At 45.7% G+C, this 24,287-nt stretch overlaps 1 protein-coding gene across 1 annotated transcript in view; it reads right to left on the reverse strand.

Annotated features, from left to right (window-relative positions):
• The window catches only part of STXBP6 (syntaxin binding protein 6), a 167,424-nt gene extending 163,985 nt beyond the window's left edge, over positions 1-3,439 (reverse strand). The window contains exon 1 of the mRNA XM_068127816.2: positions 3,286-3,439. Coding sequence (XP_067983917.1) covers positions 3,286-3,439 — 154 coding nt within the window. The remainder of the gene's footprint in view (positions 1-3,285) is intronic.
• Between the last annotated feature and the right edge of the window lie 20,848 nt (positions 3,440-24,287).

Raw genomic sequence — 24,287 nt, forward strand, 5'->3', positions numbered from 1 at the left:
ATGCAAGAAGCATCACAAAACACAATCTTGCCAGTGTTCATGAAAGTATTCCCAAACGTTTCCATCAACACCAGCCTTTGACAGGTGGAGAGAGAAATAGAGATGCACGCATAGGATGGAGGAATTTTAGGAAATATAAATAAAGTAAAACAAGGAAGTAAACGAGAAAGCATTTGAAAATGCAAAGCCTGTCCGCGTCCGTTTGTATTCAGATGTCTTCTTCTTCTGTATGCTCAAAATAACGAAAACAGTTTTAAATACAAGTACAGATACATTCAAAGTACATCTTCACCCAAATTGAATCGATTCTTCCTTGTCACACACACAACCTGTCCAACAAGTTTCGTCCAAATCCATCCATAACTTTTTGAGATATCCTGCTATGTATCGTTTTTGGCCTGATCTCCCAATGGTGAAGAATCACTTAAAAAAAATAAAATAATGCTCATATCCGAATAGATATTCAGATCTTCACCAAAATTTAATCGAATCATCCTTGTCAGACACCTAATCTGTGCACCAGGTTTCGTCCAAATCCGTCCACAACTTTTTGAGATATACTGATATGTATCGTTTTTGGCCCTATCTCTCAATGGTGAAGAATCACTTTAAAAATTATCGTAGCGGATCCGAATCCGCATCTTCACCAAAATCTAATCATTTCGTCCTTGTCACAGACGCTATATCTCTGCCAAATTTTGTCCGAATCCGTCCACAACTTTTTAAGAAATTTTGTTCACAAACGGACAAACAAACAGACAGACAGGGGTGAAAACATAACCTCCATCCACCTTTAGTGGCGGAGGTAACAATAAAACAAACAAGAAAGAAACCGGAGTGAAAACTGAGTACTCCCTTTCAGCACGCGTCATTGCCGGGCCCCCTTCGGGGCCCGGCAATGACGTCATGCAGTGCCTGGAGATGGCATAGGAAAGGAGTTGTGTACACAGCCAATGCCAAATAAATATATATCCTCCAGCGCGGCATTGCCATGGCGCCTTCGGCACCAGGTGATACCGCCGTGCAGCTCACAGAGACTGTATTTGGAGGGAGATGTGTACAATAATTGATTGATTCATTACATAATTAAAATCAATAAATGATTTTCATAAAATATTTTGTTAATTAATTGGCTAATAGCATAAATAAACCACCAGTGCTTCATCTGAAGCTGTAACTTTTTGAAAGTTAATTAAATAAGTCATTAATTGAAAAAAATTAAATAGTTGATTAATCAATTAATAATTAATCGATTAATTGATTAATCAATAAATCAAGAATATCCTTTATATCCACATCACTTGTTCACTGTCGTGTCCAAATATCAGCTTCCTACCTCAAAAAGTGCCTGAGATATTGCCCAGATGAGAAAGAAAATAAATAAATGATTAATAATGAAAATAAATAAATAGTAATCATAACATAATTAAATAATGAATCAATTGGCTAATAGAATACCTAAACCGCCACCGTTTCATCCGAATCTGTAACTTTCAAAAATAAATAAATTAAGTCATTAATTGAATAATTCAATAATTAATCGATTAATGGATTAATCAATAAATCAAAAATAGCTTTTACAGCCAAATCACTGGGTCATTGCCGTGTCCAAATATCAGCTTCCTAGCTCAAAAGGTGCCTGAGATAAAGCCCAGAAGAGAAAGGAAATAAATAAGTACTTAATTAATCGATAATAATTAAGTAACTTATCAATTAATTGATTAATCAAAAAACAAAAAATACTGTTTTGCTATAAATAAATAAATAATAAAAAACAAAAAATACAAAGCACTTGCTCACTATTTTGCCGAAATTTCAGCTTCCTAGTTTAAAGGATGGCTGAGATATCACCCGGACAATCAAACAAGAAAGAAACCGGTGTGAAAACTGAGTACTCCATATGCAAGACACAGACACTATCTACATAATTAAGACACACACACAGACAGTCATTGCCAGGCCCCCATTGGTTCCCGGCAATAACGTCATGCAGAACCTGGAGATGGCATAGGAAAGCAGCGGTGTACAAAAATACAAAATGAAAATTGATAATTTTATGCAGCCACTTTGAGCTTTAGATCTAAAAAAAATCATCAGCTTCTAGCTTTTGATTGGTGACACAATTCTGTAACACAATAATTCTGTGACCCAATATGCAAATTCTTAAAATTTCAGGTCAATTGGACAAAATTGACGATTTTATGCAACATTGACCTTTGACCATTTGATCTTGAAAAAAACAACCAATCGAATCCTACCTTTGATTAGTGAACTAATTCAGTGACCCGATATGCAAATTCTTTAAATTTCAGGTCAATTGGGTGAAAATTGGTGATTTTACACAATCTGACATTTGACCTTTTGATCAAAAAAAAAGAATCAGCTTCTAGATTTTTGATTGGTGAACCAATTCACCATGGACACAATATGCAAATTCGTAAAATTTCAGGTCAATCAGATGAAAATTGACGATTTGATGTGACACTGACATTTGACCTTTTGATTTTTTGACAAAATTATTAATTTGCTTCTCAATATTCTGATAATAAAGCTTTGGTTGAAAATTTGATGACTAAACTCAAATGGTAAATTTTAGGTCAATTGGGTAAAAATTGATTTTATGTGATGCTGACCTGTAACCTTTTGACCTTTTGAAAAAATTATTAATTTATCTTCTCCGTATTTATCGGTGTTGGCTTAGTGGTTAGGGTGCTGGCTTGGGATCCTAGGATCCTTGGTTCGAATCCCGGTCTATCGCTGAATTAATGCCAGGGGGGTTGACTCAGCCTGTCATCCTTCCGAGGTCGGCAAATTGAGTACCAGTTCACTGGTAATGCCCTGTGTGTCGCAAAAGGCGACTAACAGGGTTGGTGGCTGGAAAGGCATCCGGCCATAAAACATTGCTTCAAAAAGGGGACCACGTTGCCCGAAAAAGGCCAACTCCTGCTCTGTGGGGGGGAAAAGGCCTCTAAAGGTGGTTCTTCTCCATATTATCATAATAAAGCGTTGGTGAAAATTTGATGACAAAACTCAAATGGCACACATGAGGAAAAAGTTATGATGAGCACACACAGACACAGACACACAGACACAGACACAGACACACACAGAAGTTATTACAAAACCCCGTCTCCTACTGGAATATGCAATCCTGTCATTATATAAGTTACCTCTGTTTAAAAGTTAAGTCTCAAGATTCTCAATGTTGATTCACAATAAATTCCTGCTGACTCGAATCATCGAACCATAAGTGAAGCTGTCATGAGCGTGCCCATGTGGTGATACCTGAAAGGCAGATGTAGGTCTTGTAATCACCTAGGCCTCCCGTTGCAAGGAAAGGTATTTTTTTCCCCATGCGTCGCTTTACTTGCACAATACCGAGCAGTCGCTCGTCACATGGAACAAACACCTCCTTGCTGATGAAGGACTTGACGCTCATCGTCAACCCTGAGAAAGAGCGGTCACAAATGAATTGTAAAAAGAGTGCGTCTTATTGAAAAATAAGATGGTTATTTGGCTATCTACATTATTATGACTATCTACATTATTATGACTATCTACATTATTATATCTACATTATTATATCGACTATCTACATTACTATATCCCATGCAGAACAACTGACTATCTACATAATTAAGAAAACTACGGTTAGAAGAGTTGGAGTGGGGGTATAAGAGAGAGGGGCATTCTAGAGAAAAAGGAAAGGGAAAGGAAAGGGGAATATGAGATAGAAATGGATAAAGGATTGGGAAGGAAAGTAAATTCATAGGAAATGCAAGTGATGCAAGCAAAAAGGGAATGGGATTTGGGGCAAAAGACTCAACATATTGTTATTAATTTTGGGGTAGTAATATATAGATTCAGGTAGATCTCTATAAGGTAGTGTGCTCCGATTATTGTGATAGGGAACCTTGATGTAATAAGTTTGTTTAGGCGGTTTGTTCGGATTAAGTGTATATTTGTCCCGATTACGAGGAATGGGGCGTGTTAACTAGTGTAGGGATAATGTTAATTCCCCTGTTCGTGGGACCTTGTGACTCATCCTTTGTTCCTTATGGCACTACACCAATATACACTAGTCAGGCCTTATAGCACCACACATACAAATTAAATTCCCCCCACAATAAAACTCACCGGAAGTGCAGGCAGGAAGCGCCCACGCATTGCGCCAACATGGCGATAAAACATTGTTCAGGCCGGCTGAGGCCATGCCCACCTCGCGACGGATTGGTCGAGGTTTTTGATGGGGAGATCACACCAATGGTTGGGAGGGCCAATCGAGCCGCAGCTGAAGCCCAGAGGCAAGAAGGAGCCAGCTGATTGGCCAAGGGGAGATTATAAAAAGGGAGTGTGTCCGACATTCTCTCTCTGCTCTCTTGCATTGGACCCTCTCTTGCCTTCTCTCTCGCTTGGCCCTCATGCCTTCCTCTGTCTTATTCATTGTGCCCTTAGTATCGGACATTTGCCAGCGACGGTGAGCGGGACGTGACTGGTAATTGCGAACCGAGGAGAGATTGCGTGCAGGGTGTTCGTAAAAAGGCAGAGCACCAAGAACGAAGAGCCGCTATTTCCATGCCACGTTCATGAGGAAGGGCACGGCTGGGGAGTGGGCTGCATGCTCGTTCACTTCGCACCAGGGGCCTTCATCGGGGCCGAGCGAACAAAGGCGAGTCGAGGCCTTCTTGGTGCCAAGGCATTTTGGCGCGCACGGAGCCGTATCCGGACTGCGCACACAGGGCCGACGTCATTCCATACAAGACCCAGAGCTGGTAGAGCTAAGTGCAAAAATTACACATTTATTTTCTCCAACGTTCGTTTATACCCCCGTCTGTGTGTACGTCTGGTGTGAGGGATCCCAATTTAGTAGTTTAGTTTATCACGTTTCCTTTGTCCCGGCATTCCATTGTAAAAAAATCCTTGTATTATTTTCCCTGTATATTCTAAATCCGTTTTCGTGTGAGTTTATTTCTTACAGGTTTGAAGACTGCCCGGCGAGATCGCGTCAGGGAAAAGCTTACAGCTTCTTCTTCTTCTTCTTCTTCTTTCCTCCCGCATGTAGATATAAAATCTGCTCATTGAACTGAACACCTTCATTAACGCTCGATTTGCTATCCGTGATTTTCCGGTCTTAACAAGGGGGAGTCATGCGACAATATCATTACTAACACACCTCTGACATCACTCTCTTCTTTTACCTTCATGTTGTATGTGATAACTTTAAATCGATGAATGCTAAATAACGTCATTCCTCAAATTTCTGTTTGTAAAGAGGGTGATATATATCTTTTTTATGGACGAGAAGACCTGTGATGATAAAAATTTAGCAAGAACAGGCCCAGCACTCCATAAGGTGCTCAGAGAAAGATGCTCACAATAGTCCAAATTACACCAAAATTAGTATAACAAGGATATATAAATGGTGTCCACTGAAATTAAACAACTTTGAAGCCTTATAACTTTTTTATATACTAATTTGAGAATGTTGAAATTCGGACAGTTACACACCATATACGGCATCTAAATTTCTGAGCTTAAAGTTGATTTTGTGTTTCAGATTGAATAATGATGACCCCACAAGAAAAGGCAAAATGTGTGTGTGCTATGGATAGCCAAATTGAAGTGATCTACCCTGGTGCAACGACGATTCCGCACAGTGTTTGACAAGGAACCACCAACCCGAAGAGACCTGTACGCATGGATGAAGAAATTTGAGGAGACTGAAAGTGTTCTAAAACAGCATGGTGGAGGCCCAGAACATTGGAGGAGGATGTTGATTGCACACGAGGATGTTGAACGCACACGAGGATGTTGAACGCACACGAGGATGTTGAACGCATACGAGGATGTTGAACGCATACGAGGATGTTGAACTTATACGAGGATGTTGAACCTATACGAGGATGTTGAACGCATACGGCTGCCACAGACGCCAAAGGAAGTCCATCCGTCGTGCCAGTAACGAACTGCAAATTCCACATTCAACTGTGCATACAATTGTGTGCACACAGCTGCAGATCTATCCAAATAAGCTTCAACTACTTCAGCAGCTGAGAGTGGATGATCATATTATGACCTGCATGTGCTGATGACTTGGTACACCATCCCATGGATGCTTCTAGTACTGACATGCTGATCCTTGGCCCTCGTTCATCCTTAAAATAATTTCATCCCAGATATTAAGACTTGGGGATTACCATCTTCATCTCTGCTTCCATGATTTCAAATGTATGCATCGCTATGGAATCAACTCCTTCATATATTCCGCACAATGCATAATTATACTAATGTAATTTCTTCTATCTACACAATGTTGCCCAAATGCACTCTTACTTAAATCAGAGGCCAACTGAATACTTTGGTTCATACTTCATAACATCATTCATGGATTACTGCGATTCACTGTTAGCACCTTTACCTGCCTCTTTTCTTTAGGCCTTACAAATTATTGAGAATGCTGCTAGGCTTTAAATTTGATCACATCACTCCAGTCCCCATAACACTTCATTAGCTCGCTGTACACTAAAAGATAGATTTAAAACTGTGATGAAACCATTTGAAGCCAAAAAGAAATGGGTTTCTGCCTGCATTTCTGAGCTGACTATATCTTAAACCCCAGCATGAAAGCTGGAATGCAACGTGAATCTCCTGGTCGTTCCTTGCATGAGAATGAAGTCATTTGGTGATCAAATATTAATCATTAATATGCTCCTCAGTTGTGAAATCATTTGCCTTTTAACCTTCACAAACCCACATCAATTATATTAATTAATTATTTCCTGAAATCCCATCTTTTTGCAAAAGTGTTTTCTAAGTTTCTACATTTCTTAGCAATCTTCCCTCTGTGTAAAGCACTTTGAAATTGTGCTTTAAACGAGACATGCTAGCTATATGAAAATAGATTGATTGAAGTAAGTAATGACATCTCATTGGTATCCACTCTGAGTCTCCGAGGTCAGTTCAAACCCCGGCTAAGTCATACGAAAGAATTTTAAAATGATACGTGCTGCTTCCTTGCTTGAAGTTCAGCATTTTAAAGAATAGAAGCATAGACAATCCCCATAGGTTGGAATCCATAGAGAGGACAAAATTTATCCTCAGGAAATGCCCCGCTGAGTGTGGTGAGAAAGGCGGTGCCATTGTTGTGACGTCACTGGTACCCAGAGTGCCCTGGGAAGTGACGGAAGCAAGCTCAGTGGCTCTGTTTTGTCTCATGGATTCGTCTGTATATCCATGTGTGGAAGCACCATTACGAGCCTTAGATCCTGTAAAAATAAGAAGAAAAAGAAAAGCTAACTGGCCTGCAGTTTAGAAGATCCGTTTTTATCCCTTCTTGCCTATACGTAGGTGTGGTGAATTGACTGTCTTCCAAGCTTGCATGAGCAACGTAAGGTGAAGGACAGACTGAAGAAAGTAACCAAAGATAAGTGAGAGCAGGATTTTAGAAACAGGAGTGCTGATGCCATCTGGGCACATCGCCAAGCCAGCCAAGACTCGCCAGACCGTACATTCTCTACATCGTTGAGTGAAAAGCTCATGGTGATTATGTATGAAGTCATAACATCACTCCTGCCTTTTAATGTAAATAAAGGCATATTTGCTTCTTCTCAATCAAAGGATGTTTAAAATATTTTAAAATCGAAGATCAATAACATGGAGGATATTGGTCTGCCAAATGCCGCCACTCTTTCTCGCCTTACCCTTCCCCAATTAATTTTTACAGAAAAATATGAATGATGTTTATCCTGATTGTATCCTCTACGCTTGTGGGGGCAGAGGGATGAAATACCTTTGTCGAGATAGAATCGTGTAGATTAGAATGCTCCATATGCCGCGTGAGGCCATCTCGATGTACATAAGTAGGCCGTCTATCTGGGTAAGAGCATTTGCGTGTCGCCATAAGGGGTATGGCTTTGTGTTAATTAATTATAGGGCTTAAAGATTAATTCCCCAGTGTGTAATTTGCCCCCATGATCTTCCCTCCGTCTTTATTACAATAAAAAACCCGCTAAACAACAACTATAACAAATGGACTCATTCGCTCACCACGCCACCAGAGCTAACCAACACCCAGCACATTTGCCGATCCCGCCTCACAACCGCTGACGTCATCCGGACATTCCCGAAAGAGATTGGACTCCACCCCTCGACGACTCGTAACGAGGAGGCCACGCCCCGGCCTTTATGATTGTTTGAGGAGCGATGGATATGGTTGAGTCTAGCTCGGTGAGGGCATCTGGCCATAAAACATTGCTTCAAAAGGGAGACCAAGGTGCCCAAAAAAGGCCAACCCCCGTTCTGTGGGGAAAATTGGCCTCTAAAGGCGGTTCCTTTTCCTTTCTTCCTCCCATACTGTCTCTATGTGTTGCATGGCAGCAATGTGGGGCACCTTAGGCCTAAGGTGCCCCGGCAATGCTGCACTGGTGGATGTTATTTATTTGGCATGGGGGCAGTGTATCTTGAATGTATCTGTACTTGTTAGAATTTGCTTTTGGAACCTATCAGACAAGGAACGTTGGAGTAACTCCACTGAGAAAGGCATTGAAGGCAACAAAGACTGTGATTCTATATATCCCACGTCCTTCCCACCAAGGCATCCTATTTCCAACACATTTGGGCTCATCAGCAGTAACTCACTTGCTGTGATTCCGCTTTAGTGGCCTTAGATCAAAAAGTAGCAGAGGCACAAAGATGGGGATTTTCATTTACTTTTCCATTATCTTATGCAGTCCTTAATGAAACTATGCTGTCAACTATACTTTCATATTCAGGGAGGTGAACCACCTGTCCATAATTCCTGAAATTTCCACATAACTGTTGTGTCTAAATACAAGTTTATGATGGATTTTGAACAGTTGTGTATTAACTACCATGGTCTAATCCAACGATGAGTGTTTAGAATATATGCAATTATCATCACATGTGTGAGTTGTACTTGTAACCGATGCATGGATCATCTGGCCTCACAATGAAGGAAAATACTGGGTTATAAAGTTTGCAGAGAGCACTCTGCAGTTTGTTCATCCTTTATCCCTGCCTATGCCAGCAAAAAATTAATACTGGTTTCAGAATGGTCTGCGTTTTTTGTATTTAGTGTCCATTTTCAAATGATATATTGTTTCTTCATAAATTTCCACATTTTCTTTAAAAATCATCAAACAATAGGAAGAATAGGAAGAATAGGCCTGCAAAGCCAGTCGCCGACTGGGCATCCTCCGTCGTGCGAAGTCCTTCCTAGGCACACCTGAGCTCCTCACCACATACAAGGCTTTCATCCGCAGCTCAATGGAATACTGTTCTCCCCTATGGGCTGGTGCTCCTGCCTCACACCTAGCTCGGCTTCACGCTGTTGAAACCAAAGCTTTCAGAATCATTGGAATCTCCCGCGATGAAGCTATCTCTGAGGGCCTTTCACTCACTCACCGCAGGCAGGTAGGTGGTCTTTCTGTCTTCTACCGACTCCTCTCCGGCCTTGCTCCCCCAGCTCTCTCTGTGCTCTGTCCCCCAAATATTCCTACAGGTCGCACAAGATCTGCCAGCAAGCCTCTGATGGTTAAACTGCCGAAATCTCGGCTCTCTGCTCACCTTCACTCCTTCATTCCTCTTTTGTCCCGCCTCTGGAACAAACTCCCACACTCCCTTCAATCCCACCCCTCCCTCCAGGTCTTTAAAACAGCTGTTCACCACCATCTCTTATCTTCCCCCATCCAAAACCTTGATCTTTTCTACCCCCACTAATTCACCCCAGATCCACCTTGTTTGTAATTCCAACTTCTTTCCTGGTAGTCCTGGCAGTGTCCATATGTTTTATGCCTCTCCCACCCCCTTTCCCATGCCTCCCCCCCAAAGCCCTCTCCCTCCCACAGATCTCTCGATGTCTCCATGTCTCTCGGTTCCTGCTCTCAAATGTTGTGTTTGTGTCCTTCCCCCTCTCTCCCCATCTTGTCTACCGCTCCCGATGTTATTTGTTTTATGTGTCGGTTTGTCGGTTATGTGTCGGTTTGTCGGTTTGTCTTTCTGTGTGATAAATGTTCGCTCTTTCACGAGCCTCGATCTTGTATACAAAAACAAAAACAAACAAAAAAAAAAAACACCTCACAATCTCTAGAAAGTCCATTGCTGTCTTTCTATAAGCAGATCACATTGAGGGTTCCGAGGAGAATTTGGAGTGATACTGAGAGTGATGCTTTGCTTTCCACAAAGGGTGGAATATTGACCTCAAAAGTCCCAGCAATTCCCCTTACTTCCCATACATTCCAAAGATTATTACAGTTATACTGACATCATCAAGTTACTCCCGCTTTGTATGCAAAGTCGAAGCTTGTGGAAGAGCTAGAACAGAAAAGATGAGAATAGAACAGGAATAGCGAAAGCACAGTGAAAAGTGTGGAAGCGCACAAGCAGCCGGGTCGTGGACAAATAGGGTGGCACTTGAAAAAACTAGATGGTATTCATAGAATACTTATCCTGCGCAGTCAACGTGTTGTGAGCCAACTCTTCTATTTTTGAACATTTTTTTTCTTTGATCCAATATGGCTGCCAGACCACGTGAGTGATGACATCATAAATTTATATTCTCTAATATAATTGTTGCATAGATCACGCTCAATAAATTTCAAACTGATCAGACTAAGCGTTGTCCCTGTCGAATTATGACGTCATAATTATGGAACCAATGACGTCATCGTTAACAACACCTATTCCCCATATGGAGTTCTTTACAATGAGCCATGTTTCAATTTTTTCCATGCAGCGGTTTTGGAGATATAGAGGTGTAACATTTTTTGGCTTTTCCAACCTGTACCACATGACCTATGACGTCATGATTATCATTAAAATATTCTACAGGAGGAGGCGCTCCTATGGTGAAAATTTCGTGTCTATCAGACTAACAGTTGCAGAGGAATTTTTGTTTTATTCATACTGATCAGATCAAGCATTGTACTTGTTGAATTATGATGTCATAATTAAGGCACCGATGACATCACCATCAACATATCTTATTTCCCATGGTGAGTACTTGACAATTTTTTTTTTTTTTTTTTTTTTTTTTTTTTTTTTTTTTTTTTTTTTTTTTTTTTTTTTTTTTTTTTTTTTTTTTTTTTTTTTTTTTTTTTTTTGTATACAATATCGAGGCTCGTGAAAGAGCGAACATTAATCACACAGAAAGACAAACCGACACATAAAACATATAACATAGGGAGCGGTAGACAAGATGGGGAGAAAGGGGGAAGGACACAAACACAACATTTGAGAGCAGGGACCGAGAGACATGGAGACATCGAGAGATCTGAGAGAGGGCGAGAGCTTTGGGGGGGGGGGGCGTGGGAAGGGGGCAGTGGGAGAGGTATAAAACATATGGACACTGCCAGGACTTCCAGGAAAGAAGTTGGAATTTCAAACAAGGTGGATCTGGGGTGAATTAGCGGGGGTAGAAAAGATCAAGGTTTTGGATGGGGGAAGATAAGAGATGGTGGTGAACAGCTGTTTTAAAGACCTGGAGGGAGGAGTGGGATTGAAGGGAGTGAGGGAGTTTGTTCCAGAGGCGGGAGAAAAGAGGAATGAAAGAGTGAAGGTGAGCGGAGAGCCGAGATTTCGGCAGTTTAACCATCAGAGGGTTGCTGGCAGATCTTGTGCGACCTGTAGGAATATTTGGGGGACAGAGCACAGAGAGAGCTGGGGGTGCAAGGCCGGAGAGGAGTCGGTAGAAGACAGAAAGACCACCTACCTGCCTGCGGTGAGTGAGTGAAAGGCCCTCAGAGATAGCTTCATCGCGGGAGATTCCAATAATTCTGAAAGCTTTGGTTTCAACAGCGTGAAGCCGAGCTAGGTGTGAGGCAGGAGCACCGGCCCATAGGGGAGAACAGTATTCCATTGAGCTGCGGATGAAAGCCTTGTATGTGGTGAGGAGCTCAGGTGTGCCGAGGAAGGACTTCGCACGACGGAGGATGCCCAGTCGGCGACTGGCTTTGGAGGCCAGCTTGGAAATGTGGTTTTCCCAAGAAAGATCATGGCAGATAGTGAGACCCAAAATCTTGAGCGACAGAACTTCTTGGAGAGGATTGTTGAGAAAGTAGATGGGAGGGTTGTCCAGTCGATCTTTTCGGAGAGACATAGTAAGAGTGTGAGATTTGTCAGGATTGAAAGACATGTTCCACTTGTTTGACCAGTCTGTGATTTTGTCCAGGTCTTCAGAGAGTGAGGAGGCAGCAGACTGCCGATCTGAGGGAAGAGGAATGGAGCGGCAGAGAGTGGAGTCATCAGCAAAGAGATAGAGAGGATTTTCGAGAGAGTCAGAGAGATCATTGATGAAGACCAGAAAAAGCACGGGGCCCAGAACACTGCCTTGGGGAACTCCAGCCTGAACAGGAAGAGGAGATGAGAGAAACCCATTCAGGGCCACACGTTGACGACGACTAGAGAGGAAGTCCGCCAGCCATGCGTGGAGATTTCCATGGATACCAAAGGAGGAGAGTTTGGTGAGCAGAGCGGGGTGCCAGACCGTGTCGAAGGCACGTGATATGTCGAGGGAGACAGCTCTAATTTCCTGTTTGGCATTGAGGACCTCCATCCATTGTTGAGACAGCAGAAGCAGCATGTCCAGAGTAGAGTGACCTGGTCTGAAACCAAATTGATGATCAGAGATCAAGCCATTGGAGAAGAGGAAAGATTTCATATCAGAAGCAATGATGGATTCCATGACTTTGCTGATAATTGGGAGAAGGCTGATTGGTCTGTAGTTGCTAGGATCTGTTTTTGCACCTTTTTTGTGCAAAGCGGTGATGTTGGCTGATTTCCAAGCAGATGGCAGTTGACCTTGAGCAAAAGAGAGGGTGAAGAGAACAGAGAGAGGGTGAGATAGAGCAGCAGAGCAGGATTTTAGGACCCGTGGGCTGATGCCGTCGGGTCCAGTTGCAGAATCAGAGTCGAGGGTTGACAGAAACTTTTCCACCTTGTCAGGAGGAAAGGACACGGAGTCCAGGAGCAGCAGGGTACGACTGGGTATGGTGGGTACAGAGAGGGATGGGTTTGGGACACAAGATTTAGAGGCAAACACAGAGTTGAGGCATTCAGCTTTTTCACGTGCGGAGTCAGCTGTGTAGCCGTTTGAGGTAAGGGAGGGGATGGAGGGGGAACAAACACCAGAAACGGATTTGACCAGACGCCACCAGGATTTGGAAGAGGGAGACAGATAAGAGAGTTCGGTCTTGAGAACGGAGAGATATTGTTTCCTGGCTCTCCTGAGGGTGGACACACACTTGTTTCGGGCTTTGTGAAAGGAAATGAGATTTCCTTCCGTTGGATTTGCTTTCCAGGAGACGAAGGCAAGTTGTTTCTGGGCAACAGCCTCACCACAAGATTCCGTGTACCATGGACGGGAGGAAGGGTATGACAACTGAAGACGAGATGGGATAAATCTGTGCATGAGAGAGAGCAATTTACTTTGGAAGAATTCCCAGGATGAGTTGATGTCAGAGGTGGTAGAGATGGGAGACCAGTCCAGATGATTGATGGCTGCTTGAAGACCGTGCCAGTTGGCCTGAGTGAAATGCCAGACTCGTCGACGCTGAGCAGGCTCCCTGAGGATGGTCAGAGAGATGTCCACTTTAACAAGGACATGATCAGATGATCCGATCGGAGCAGAAGAAGAGCAGCAGACATTTTCAGGGAAGTTAGTCATAACCAAGTCCAGAAGAGAAGATGTTCCGTTGACTGAGATCCGGGTCGGGAAATTGACAGATTGTGTCAGTCCCAGTGAGTCGCAGAAGTCCTTTGCTGAGGAGCCATGGCTGGTGAGAGAGGTACCCACACCCAGCCAACTGGCATGATGACAGTTGAAATCACCACATATGAGGAAGAGAGAGTTGGGATGAGTAGATAGAAGTTGGTCCATATCATCAGACAGCGAGATGTAGATGGAGTCATCACTGTTTGGTGGACGGTACAACACACATATGAACAAGAGGTGGGAGCGAAGGGGAAGCCGTAGCCAGAGGTATTCCTGGGGGTGAGGTGGAGAGAGTGCAGTGCAGGGCGAGTGAGGAAGAGAGTTTTTGATAAAGATAGCAACCCCGCCTCCAGGACGAGGCTCAGGTCTATCATACCGGAGGAGGGAGTAGCCCGGGAGAGATACTATGGAATCAGAGACATCATAAAGGAGGAAAGTTTCTGTTAAGCAGATCACGTCTGGTTTGACAGAAGCAACCTGTATGGAGAGATCAGTTAAGTTTGAACGAAGGCCCCGGATGTTTGAGGTCCATACCGTTAATGAAGAGGAAGGGGGAGCATCAGATACAGAACAGGGGGGAGGAGGGGTAGGGTAAGATGTGGAAGAGGTGGAAGAGGTAGGGAGAGCTGTTGAAGGTGTGTCAGAGATTTCAGAATAGCTCGGAGAAAGGGAAGGATGGGGCGGACAAAAGGTTTGATGGTGATTGGGTGAGCCACAATGAGGTGTTATTTGAGGAGGGGGAAGAGCGAGGCAGAAGGTTGGGGGAGATGGAGGTGAGAGTTTGAAGGGGGAAGAAGCGGGGAGGACGCTTTGAGGAGGGGGAGTGAGCGGGGGGAAATTGAGAAGCAATGAGGGTGGGGAGATTTGAAGGGGAGGGGTGAGGGGGGAGTTTGGGAGGGAAGGGACAAGGGGAGGGATTTGAAAGGGATGGGATATGGGGGAGATTTGGAGGGGAGGGGTGAGGCAGGAGTCTAGGAGGGGAGGGGCGAGGGGGCGTCTTGGCGGGGAGGGGTGAGGGAGTAGTTTAGGAGGGAGGGGGCAAGGGGGGAGATTTGAAAGGGATGGGTGATGGGGAAGATTTGGAGGGGAGGGGTGATGGGGAAGATTTGGAGGGGAGGGGTTATGGGGAAGATTTGGAGGGGAGGGGTGAGATTGGATTTTTGAAAGTGTACGATTTATGGGAAACGAACATTTATTGCAAAATGAGTTTCTTGTGACCTTCGAGTTAAAAATACGTTTAAGGACGCTGGATGGAGGATGGAGTGCAGGAGAGTTTAGGGAATGTAGAACAAAGGCACTATAGGAGATGGATATTTTTTTTGGGATGAATTGATTTGGTGAGCAAGTCGAAAGCAGCCTTTTAAAGAAGAAGAAGAAAAAGGTGTTATAAAATATGACGGAATACATAACTTGAGGGGAAAGTGTAAACATTGAAGGTTAATGAGTGAAAACTATCTGGGGAAATGGGGGAGAAACACGTGGTCGAAGAACGAACGAACGAATAAGAATGAATAAACGAATGAGAACAGAGAAGGAAATGTTTTTTTTTTTTTTTGAGTTGAGATTTACACAAGGAAGTAGGCTATGGGTGAAAAGACTGGGAATACAGAGAACGAAAGTTATTGGATCACAAACGACGGACCACTGAGAGAAAAACAAAGCCTCAAGGTTGTACAGTGCACACTGTACAAGGCCTTGCTCGCGACACGGCAAACAGACGATCAATTTATGAAAGATAAACACCGAGAAACAACCAAAGTTGCACACAATAACTTCACACACCGAAAGATAAATACAGTTTCGACAAAATACAATTGTGAACAGACTTAACTTCGAAAAACGTGGAGACCGTGTGGGGCTTCGAAAATCCCTGCCGCCGTCTCCAAGATCTCGCGAGATCTCAATGAGCCATGTTTCCATTTTTTCCATTGAGCGGTTTGGGATATATAAAGGTGTAACATTTTTCCAAGATGGCGTCCATACGACGTGACCTATGACGTCATAATTATGACTAAAAAAATTCTACAGGCGGACGCGCTTCTATGGTAAAATTTCGTGCCAATCGGACAAACAGTTGCCAAGATAATGATTTTTTAAAATGCAGACAGGGCACACGGACGCAATGAATGCTTAACCCCGCTTTTCGCTTTGCGAGCGCAGGGTAATAATAATAATAATAATGATAATAATAATACATTTATTTTATATAGCGCTTTTCAAGAAGCCCAAAGACGCTTTGACAGAGTACAACAAACAAGTGCAAAAAGACAAAAATCAATAGGTAAATAATCAAAGCAAAAGGAAGGAGAAGGAGAAGAGATAGTCAGGGGTTAAATGCTGTGGGTTAAATGTTGAATGCAGTGTTGAACAGGTGGGTCTTGAGTGATGTTTTGAATGTGGTGAGTGAGGTGGAGTCTCTGATGGTGTGAGGTAGTGAGTTCCAGAGGGTGGGAGCAGCGATGGAGAAGGCCCTGTCCCCCCAGGATCTGAATTTGGTCCGCATGGGGGGGAGGTCAGGAGGTTGGTACCAGCAGAGCGGAGGTTGCGGGTGGGAGTGTGTCTGGAGAGGAGGTCAGCCAGGTAGGATGGGGCCAGGTTATGGAGGGCTTTTTAGGTCAAGAGGAGGATTTTGTACTGGATTCTCTGGGGGATGGGGAGCCAGTGAAGCTTGTAAAGGACGGGGGTGATGTGGTCACGGGTCCGGGAATGGGTGAGTAGATGGGCAGCGGAGTTCTGAATGTATTGGAGTTTATTGGTGATTATTGAGGGTGAACCATAGAGGAGGCTGTTGCAGTAGTCCAGACGGGAGGTGATGAAGGCGTGGATGAGGGTTTCTGCAGCCATGGAGGAGAGGGGTGGACGGAGACGGGCGATGTTTTTCAGGTGAAAGAAGGCTGTCTTTGTGATCTGTTTAGTGTATTTGTCGAAGGAGAGGGTTTGGTCAAAGATGATGCCAAGATTCCGGATGTGAGTGGAGGTGGATACTGGGAAACCGTCGATGTTGAGGGCAAAGTTATGGGTGGATTTGGTGAGCGTTTTTGGGGCAATGATGATTATTTCAGATTTATCATAGTTAAGTTTGAGGAAGTTGATTTGAAGCCAGAATTTTATTTCAGTGATGCAGTTTGTCAGGATAGAGTGGGTGGCGGTGGAGATGGACTTGGTGGAGATGAAAAGCTGGATGTCATTGGCGAAGCAGTGGAATTGGAGACCATGACGACGGATTAAGTGACCAAGGGGGGACAGGTACAGGATGAAGAGGAGGAGGCCGAGAACTGAACCTTGCGAGACACCTTGGGGGAGGGGAGCAGTGGGGGATTTGCAGTTATTGATGGAGATGAACTGGCGTCTGTCAGAGAGGTATGATTTGATCCAAGAGAGGGCAGTGCCGGTAATGTTAAAGGTGGTTTCAAGTCGGGTGAGGAGGATGGTGTGATTGATGGTGTCAAAGGTGGCGCTGAGGTCGAGGAGGATGAGAATGTTGAGGTTGCCAGCGTCAGAGGAGAGGAGAAGGTCGTTGGTGATTTTGAGGAGAGCAGTTTCAGTACTGTGGTTGGAGCGGATTCCGGATTGGAATGTTTCATACAGGTTATTGGCAGAGAGGTGATGTTTCAGTTGAGTGGCTACAGCGCGTTCCAAAACTTTTGACAGAAAGGGTAGGTTGGAGATGGGTCTGAAGTTATTTAGGGTGTCAGGGTTGAGTCCAGGTTTTTTCAGAATGGGGGTAACAGCAGCAATTTTGAGGGATGGTGGGACGATGCCTGTAGACAGGGAGGAGTTTATTGTTGCAGTGATAAGTGGAGAGAGAGCAGGAAGGGAGGCCTTGACAAAGCTGGAGGGGATGGGGTCAAGAGTGCAGGTGGCAGTTTTCATTCCTATGAGGAGTTCAGAGAGGTCAGTAGGGGAGACTGGGGAGAATTGAGACAGGGGTTGGCCGGATAAGGGGGGGCAGGTGGTTTGAGGGGGAGCGGGTGCGGTGGTGGTTAAGCTGTTGTAGATGTTGTCAATTTTGCATTGGAAGAATGAAAGGAAGGAGATGCAGTTGTCTCCTGTGAATGACTGGGTGGTGGTGTTTAGGGGGCTGAGGAGTTTGTTTATTGTAGAGAAGAGTGCTCTTGGGTTTCCAGAGCCAGAGTGGATAATTTGAGAGTAGTAGGCGGAGCGGGCACGGGAGAGGGCATCTTTGTAGTGTTGTACGTGGTCCTTGTAGGCTTGGGAGTGAATTGTGAGACCTGTTTTATTGCGGAGTCTTTCAAGTTGGCGAGCACGAGTTTTCATCAGGCGGAGTTCAGGGGTAAACCAGGGAGCAGAATGGGTGAAAGAAACTGTTTTGGTTTTCATAGGTGCAAGCTGGTCAAGGCAGGAGGAGAGAGTGTGGTTGTAGTAGTCAGTTAAGGTCAGAATGGGTTTGGATGTCAACAAAGGGAGAAGTGGACATTTTTTCAGAGAGGGTGGATGAGAATGAGGTAGGTGAAAGAGCGTTTAGCTTACAGAAGTTGATAGTGCGATAATGCCTTGGTGCTGGGGTGGGGATGTTGATGGTCATAGTGATGGCTAAGTGGTCAGAGAGGGTGAGGTCGGAGCCAGAGAGATGGTGCAAAATTAATCCAGTAGAGCAGACAAGGTCCAGAATGTGCCCATGGTTATGGGTAGGAAAGTTGATATGTTGAGTGAGGTTAAAGCAGGTGAGTAAATCAGTGAAGTCAGTGGTTATTGTGGAGTCAGTGGAGTCCATGTGGATATTGAAATCACCGAGGAGGAGGATTGAGGGGGAGAGGGAACAGAGCTGGGTCAGAAAGTAGGAGAAGTCAGGCAGGAATGATGGGTGTGGTTTGGGAGGGGGGTAGACGACAGCCATGACTGACTGTGTGTGACCAGAGAGTTTAAAAGCCAGGTGTTCAAATGATGTAGCAGATGAGATGGAGATGAGGCTGGTCTTGATGTCCTGTCGGTGAATTACGGCAATTCCACCACCTCGGCCCTCCGAGCATGGTTTATTGATGTATGAATATCCATTGGGTGTAGTGAGGTTGAGTGAGAAGTAGTCCAGAGGTTGTTGCCAGGTTTCAGTGAGACAGAGAAAGTCCAGTTTATTGTCCAGAATGTAGTCGTTCAGAATGAGGCTTTTGTTATTGAGGGACCGGGTATTGAACAGGGTGAGCTTGATGTTGCTTTGTACGGTGGGGATGAACTCAGGTGATTTAGCCAGGGTTTGCAGACAGGAGGTGCGATCGTGTGCGTTGCTGTGACCAGGTGCGTTGGGACGATGAGTGGGAGTACGCTGAGCCGACCAGAGTACGGGAATGAAATTATCTGTTTGTAAGTAAACAAACTTACGACCAGAGCCTCTATGAATGTATCTGGGTCGTCGCAGGAGTCCGTGGTATTTGATTGCACAGATGCATGATGGGGTGGAATAAGTGCTGAGCAGAAGAAGCCTTGCGGCGGAGTACCTCAGAGCCATGCCAGGCAGGAGCGAAGGGACGAGTACGAGGCCAAGGTCGAGGAGGCAAAGCGGCAAACGCAGCGGCAAACGACCGCAGCCGCTAATCAAGACAACAAAGGCCGCAGCCGCAAACCAAGACTACAGCGGCAAACAGCCACAGCCGCAAACAACGACCACAAACAACGGGAGCAGGCCTGAGGAAATAGTGGAGGAGCCGGGCAAGCGAAGCCAGGAGCAGAGCCGGGACCGAGCAGAGGGCAGACCCAACGGCCAAAAATCCGCTTCGACCACCAGAAAAGCAAACTATGTACAATGGCCCAGTCGGAGCAGCGACGAACAAGTAATGCCAGCGTCCTCTCCAGACCGGACCGGAAGCGGAAATCAAGTGATGCAATAATGTGAGGGGGAATAATCACTGGTGGACTGCTTTAGAAGCATCTACATATTGTATATGCAAGACGTGCTGAGGTGTGCAGGCCAGCTGCCTGGTACTTATCTACACATCAGCACTTCATTCTATTTCAGGTAGTGCTGCCATATATGTTAAAAAGTTAACTATAATGAGGAATTTGGCCCAGGTAACCAATATAGAATTGTGTTTTAACTAATATATATATATATATTGTTGCGGAGATGAGGACTGTATATTTTTTTGATTGTGTGCTGTATTATTATTATTATTGGTTATTCTGCGCCCCCCTACCTCCGGAGCTGTGTAAAGGTGAAAGGGCATCCCATAATTAGTCCACCAGCATACACATCAGCCAAGTAATAGAATACCCCTGTTGGTAGTTATCTCTTATTCTGTGTTTTAGGGTAAGGCTGTGTCACCCATTAATTGAAGTACTCCATTGCACCAGTGAAAGAGAATAGATCCCCTTTCCTTCCCATCCCCAAAATCTCCCTTTCCTTCCCATCCCCAAAACCTCCATTTCCATATTACATCCCCTCTCGTCATTGCTGAGCCCTCGATTCTCAATCACCTCCCCTCCAATAACCGCCATTGACCACGAGGCAGAGTCAGGGAAGAAAGGCGTGTCTCCACCTCGTCGAAGAGGGGCGTGCCCGCCCGTCGTCATCAAGGGCGGAGCCCGAGGGTCGCGCGACCAACCAGGGCCGAGGTGAGCACCCCGATGGGCGTGTCCAAAACGCCGGCGGCTAAATCGCTGGAGGCGCTATAAAAGGCGCGAACGGAAGTGAGTTGTGAGTTGGTCTGAGTCGGTTGCCAGAGGGAGTTGGTCGTCAAGAGAGAGTCGTGAAGAGTCAGTCAGTAGAGGTGGTGGTCAAGTGGTTGCGTTGGTTGCGGTGAGGAGTCGGTGGTAAAGAGTGAGGGACCAAGAAAGAGTTGAGGGTTTGGACCACCGAGTCAGACAAGTCCTGGGAACGCAGCGGACGGAGGCCGCAGCAGCAAGAACACCCAACAGCAAAAGGGGGCCTGAACGGCGGTTTGGAGCAGGGCCGAAAAGGAACGGCGGCTGCTAAACGCGCCGGTTGAGCTGCAGGACCCCCTTGGACCTTTCCTCTCCCTCCAGCCATCCACCTCCTGCCTTTCCACCCTTCTTGTATACGTGAGTTTGTTTTGTTTGTTCTGTCCCTGGGTATTTAATTAAGTCTGTAGGTAAGCTAAAATTTGCACTGTGTCACCTGCGTCTTATGTGTTGTAAATAAACTTGATTGCTCCTTTTTGCTTATGTGGGTATATAGTAAATAAATTCAGTAGCATTTCCAACCTTTTTGTTTTCTTTTTCTTCTTCACATCCGTGTCGCCTTTGTCTTTTCCCTATTGACTAGCTGTGGTGCGATCCGGCCAAAGTCCTGGGTGAATCGGGTGGGTCAGGGATCCTGTTAGGTCGCTATCATACACCACCGCTCGGTCATCATAACATCTAAACCGCGATCTGTAACAATTGGTGTCTGGGAGTGGGATTCGAGGCCCGAACCAAATTTTTAAAACGAATAGAAAAAAAAAAAAATTGGTCAAAATTACGAGCTGCCGAAATTTGTTTTTTTTTTTTAAAGAAAAACCCGAATTTTGAAATCGCGCCATGGCTGGTCAAGGCGACGGGATGCCGGTGGGAGAGATAGAGGGGTTAGGAGTAACCCAGGATCAAATGGAGGGGAGCAATGAGGAGGCGGTTGAGGGGGTATCAGGCGCACAAAATGGCGTCCTCGCGCACGTGGGTGTAGCGGCACCAAATTTTGCCACGCCCGCGACCGCAGCAGCGCCGCTGGTGGATTTGAACCTTTTTATGATGCAAATGAAGGCCCTTATGGAAAAGAATAGTGAGCAATTGGGAGACCAAATTAGAGGTTTGAAAAGCAGTATGGGAGAAATGGGGGGCCAAATGGGAGAGATGGGGGGCCAAATGGGGGTAATGAGGGACGAAGTGAGGGGTACCGGTGAGAAGTTAGACAATAATTTTGAGGGGTTAGACAACGGGATAAAAGAGGTAAAGAATGGGTTAACGGGGGTGGAAAACAGAATGGCTGCCCAGGAGAATCAGTTAGAGGGGGTGAAAAATGGGTTAATGGGGTTAGAAAATAGGATGGAGGACAAATTGCGGGAAATAGGGGAACAATCTGCCAGGGAAATCAAACGAATGGGAAACCAGATAGAGGAGGTGCAAATCGGGTTAGAAAGTAAACTGGATGCTCAGAGGGATGAATTGGGACAGATGAGGGTGGCATCTACAAAAGAGATGGGGGAGATGAAAGAGGAGATACGACGAGGTGTGAGTGAGGAGGTTTCAGGGCTACGCGAGGAGGTAAAGCGAGGTGAGAAGCGTATGGAGAAAGAAGTGAGAAATAATACGGCAAAGTTACAAGGGGGAATAGAAGATCTGACGGAGGAGGTGGAACAGCTGACAGAGGGACAAACGAAGTTAGTGGAGCAGGTTCAAAGGAACACTGCAGTACTCGGAGGGTTAAAGGCGACACAAAAAGAAATAAAAAATGACTTGATAGCGACACAGAGTCAATGTCAGATGGTACGTGAGGAACTGACAATGAGGGTGGACGAGGTGACAGAGATAATGGAGACAAAGGACCGGCAGGTGAGGATGCGCATAGAGACGGTCACGGTAGCCTTAGAGGACGAACTTGAGGAGACGCACCGAGAAATAAAAGAGGTTAAACAAAAATTAGAGGAAGTGGAAGAAGAGGTGAGTGAAATTAAGAAGGGACGGACAGAAACTAAAAGAGAAATCCAGGAGGAGGTGATGGAATATGTGCAAGGTCGGTGCTCAACTCATGATGTGATGCTCACTAACCAAATAAAGAGTTTGCAGGTGGCAAAGGAGGTGCGGAGACGAGGTACGGAGGTGAGTGGCAATGTATATGATGTGAGGAAAGCTTCAGTCGGCTTGGGGATTGGTTTGGATCCGGGTGTTCGTGAAAGGCCGTTGGTGAAGTGTGCGACAGGTATGGTGTGCGAAAAAAGAGGTGTGCGAGAATGTCCGACCATGGGGTGTGTGAGGAAAAAGTGCACGCCGAGGAGTGAGTGTGCCGTCAAGAGTGAGTTGGTCGAAGCGCGTGTGCGAGGGGGTACATGGAAACGCGGTGTGGTAAGTGTTACGGAGGAAGTAACGGAAGAGTGTGCGCGAGAAAGGTGTGTAACGGACAGGTGCATGAGGAAAGAGTGCGCTGTCGAGAGTAAGGGTGAGTGCGCGACCGAGAGTGGAGGTGAGAGTAGTGAGAGTGACACGGAGCGTGAGTTGGTTGTGGCAGGTGAGTGAGGATGTACACCTGGAATGGAAGGATGCACACCTGGAATGGTAGAGCGTGAGTGGGAATGCACGCTGGAATTGGTAGTGAGGCACGTGGTTGGGTGTGCGGGTGAGAGCACACCTGTGATTGTCACAAAGGAGGTGACCGAGAAAGGGGCGCGAAGAGGTGTGTTGGTGAGGTGTGCGAGCGACGAATGTGTGCCAAGGTGTTCGGTGGTCAGGTGTGTGACCAAGTCGGTGAGCGGAATGAGGGTACCTGGGTGTGTAAGGAAAGGTATGAGCAAGCAAGGGGTAGCGTATGCATGTAAGCATCCAGGTGAAGCATCGACGGTAACCAGGTTAGAGGTGAGAGCGACTTATAGCCGAATCGGGCCCTCGGTGCGTGCCGGGCTTCGCGTGCCGCGAGAACCAGCGGGGATCCGAGCCACGGCGGGTTCGAAAGGACCGCCGTGCGCGATCCACGCTGGGCCTCGCGTGGAACGGCCGCGTCCGGGCTCCACTAGGCGGAGCGGGCAGGCCGATAGGAAGGGTCGTCATGGCGACCACTTTCTATTGAGACGTGCCGGCAGGTCGAGATCGGGACATTGGATGGCTCCACGCCGAGGTGGTGCGTGGGATCTCGGCCCGGGTAAGCCCCCGTCCCTGCCACGAATGCGGGACGTATCCAGCAGCTGGCACAAAACGACCCGCGTTCATTGCTCGGCTGTACGAAGCCGGGCTGTAGACGTGAATTGGCGCACCGAGAGGATGTAATAAGGAGACGGGTGATAGTGATAGTGATCGTGATTTGATACGAAATTTATAATAGTGGGTAGAATTGGCAGTAAATGGAAAATTTTTGAATTGGTTGGAATTTGGACGAGCAAAATTTATAGTGAGAGACCCCCGATGTGGTGGGATGGCAAATCCACCATCCCTCACAGGTGGGGGCAAATGCGCAATAGTTTATGGGGTGGCTATGACAACCGAGCCAGGGAGGGCTTGGTTATATTGATTGGGATCTAGCGAAGATGACATTAGGTGACGTTAAGGTTAGTTAGTGACTGATACCTGTAGTGGGGACGCAGGTAGTTTAGTGTGGTTGATAATGACGTGGGAGCGCAATAGTTTAAAGGGACGACTGGGAAGCGCAAGTTTCAGAGGGGAGTAGTTAGATGAGATGATGCCGTGTGTTTGAGGATTGAACAGGTGTGATTGCACAGGTGTGCAACTGAACAGGTGTGTGGAGCAGTGTATGAGTGAGTGATGGTGATGTGTGTTGTGTTGACCAACTGGTCCAGGAAGAGGAGGAGGGTGCAGGTGGCACCAGGTATGATTGCACAGGTGTGCAACGACAGGTGAATGGAGGACAGGTGTATGGAATAAATGGTATGGAGTATTGGAATGG

This window comes from Myxine glutinosa, chromosome 9 (genome assembly GCF_964187855.1).
Source record: "Myxine glutinosa chromosome 9, kmMyxGlut1.1, whole genome shotgun sequence".
NCBI classification, from domain to species: Eukaryota; Metazoa; Chordata; class Myxini; order Myxiniformes; family Myxinidae; genus Myxine; species Myxine glutinosa.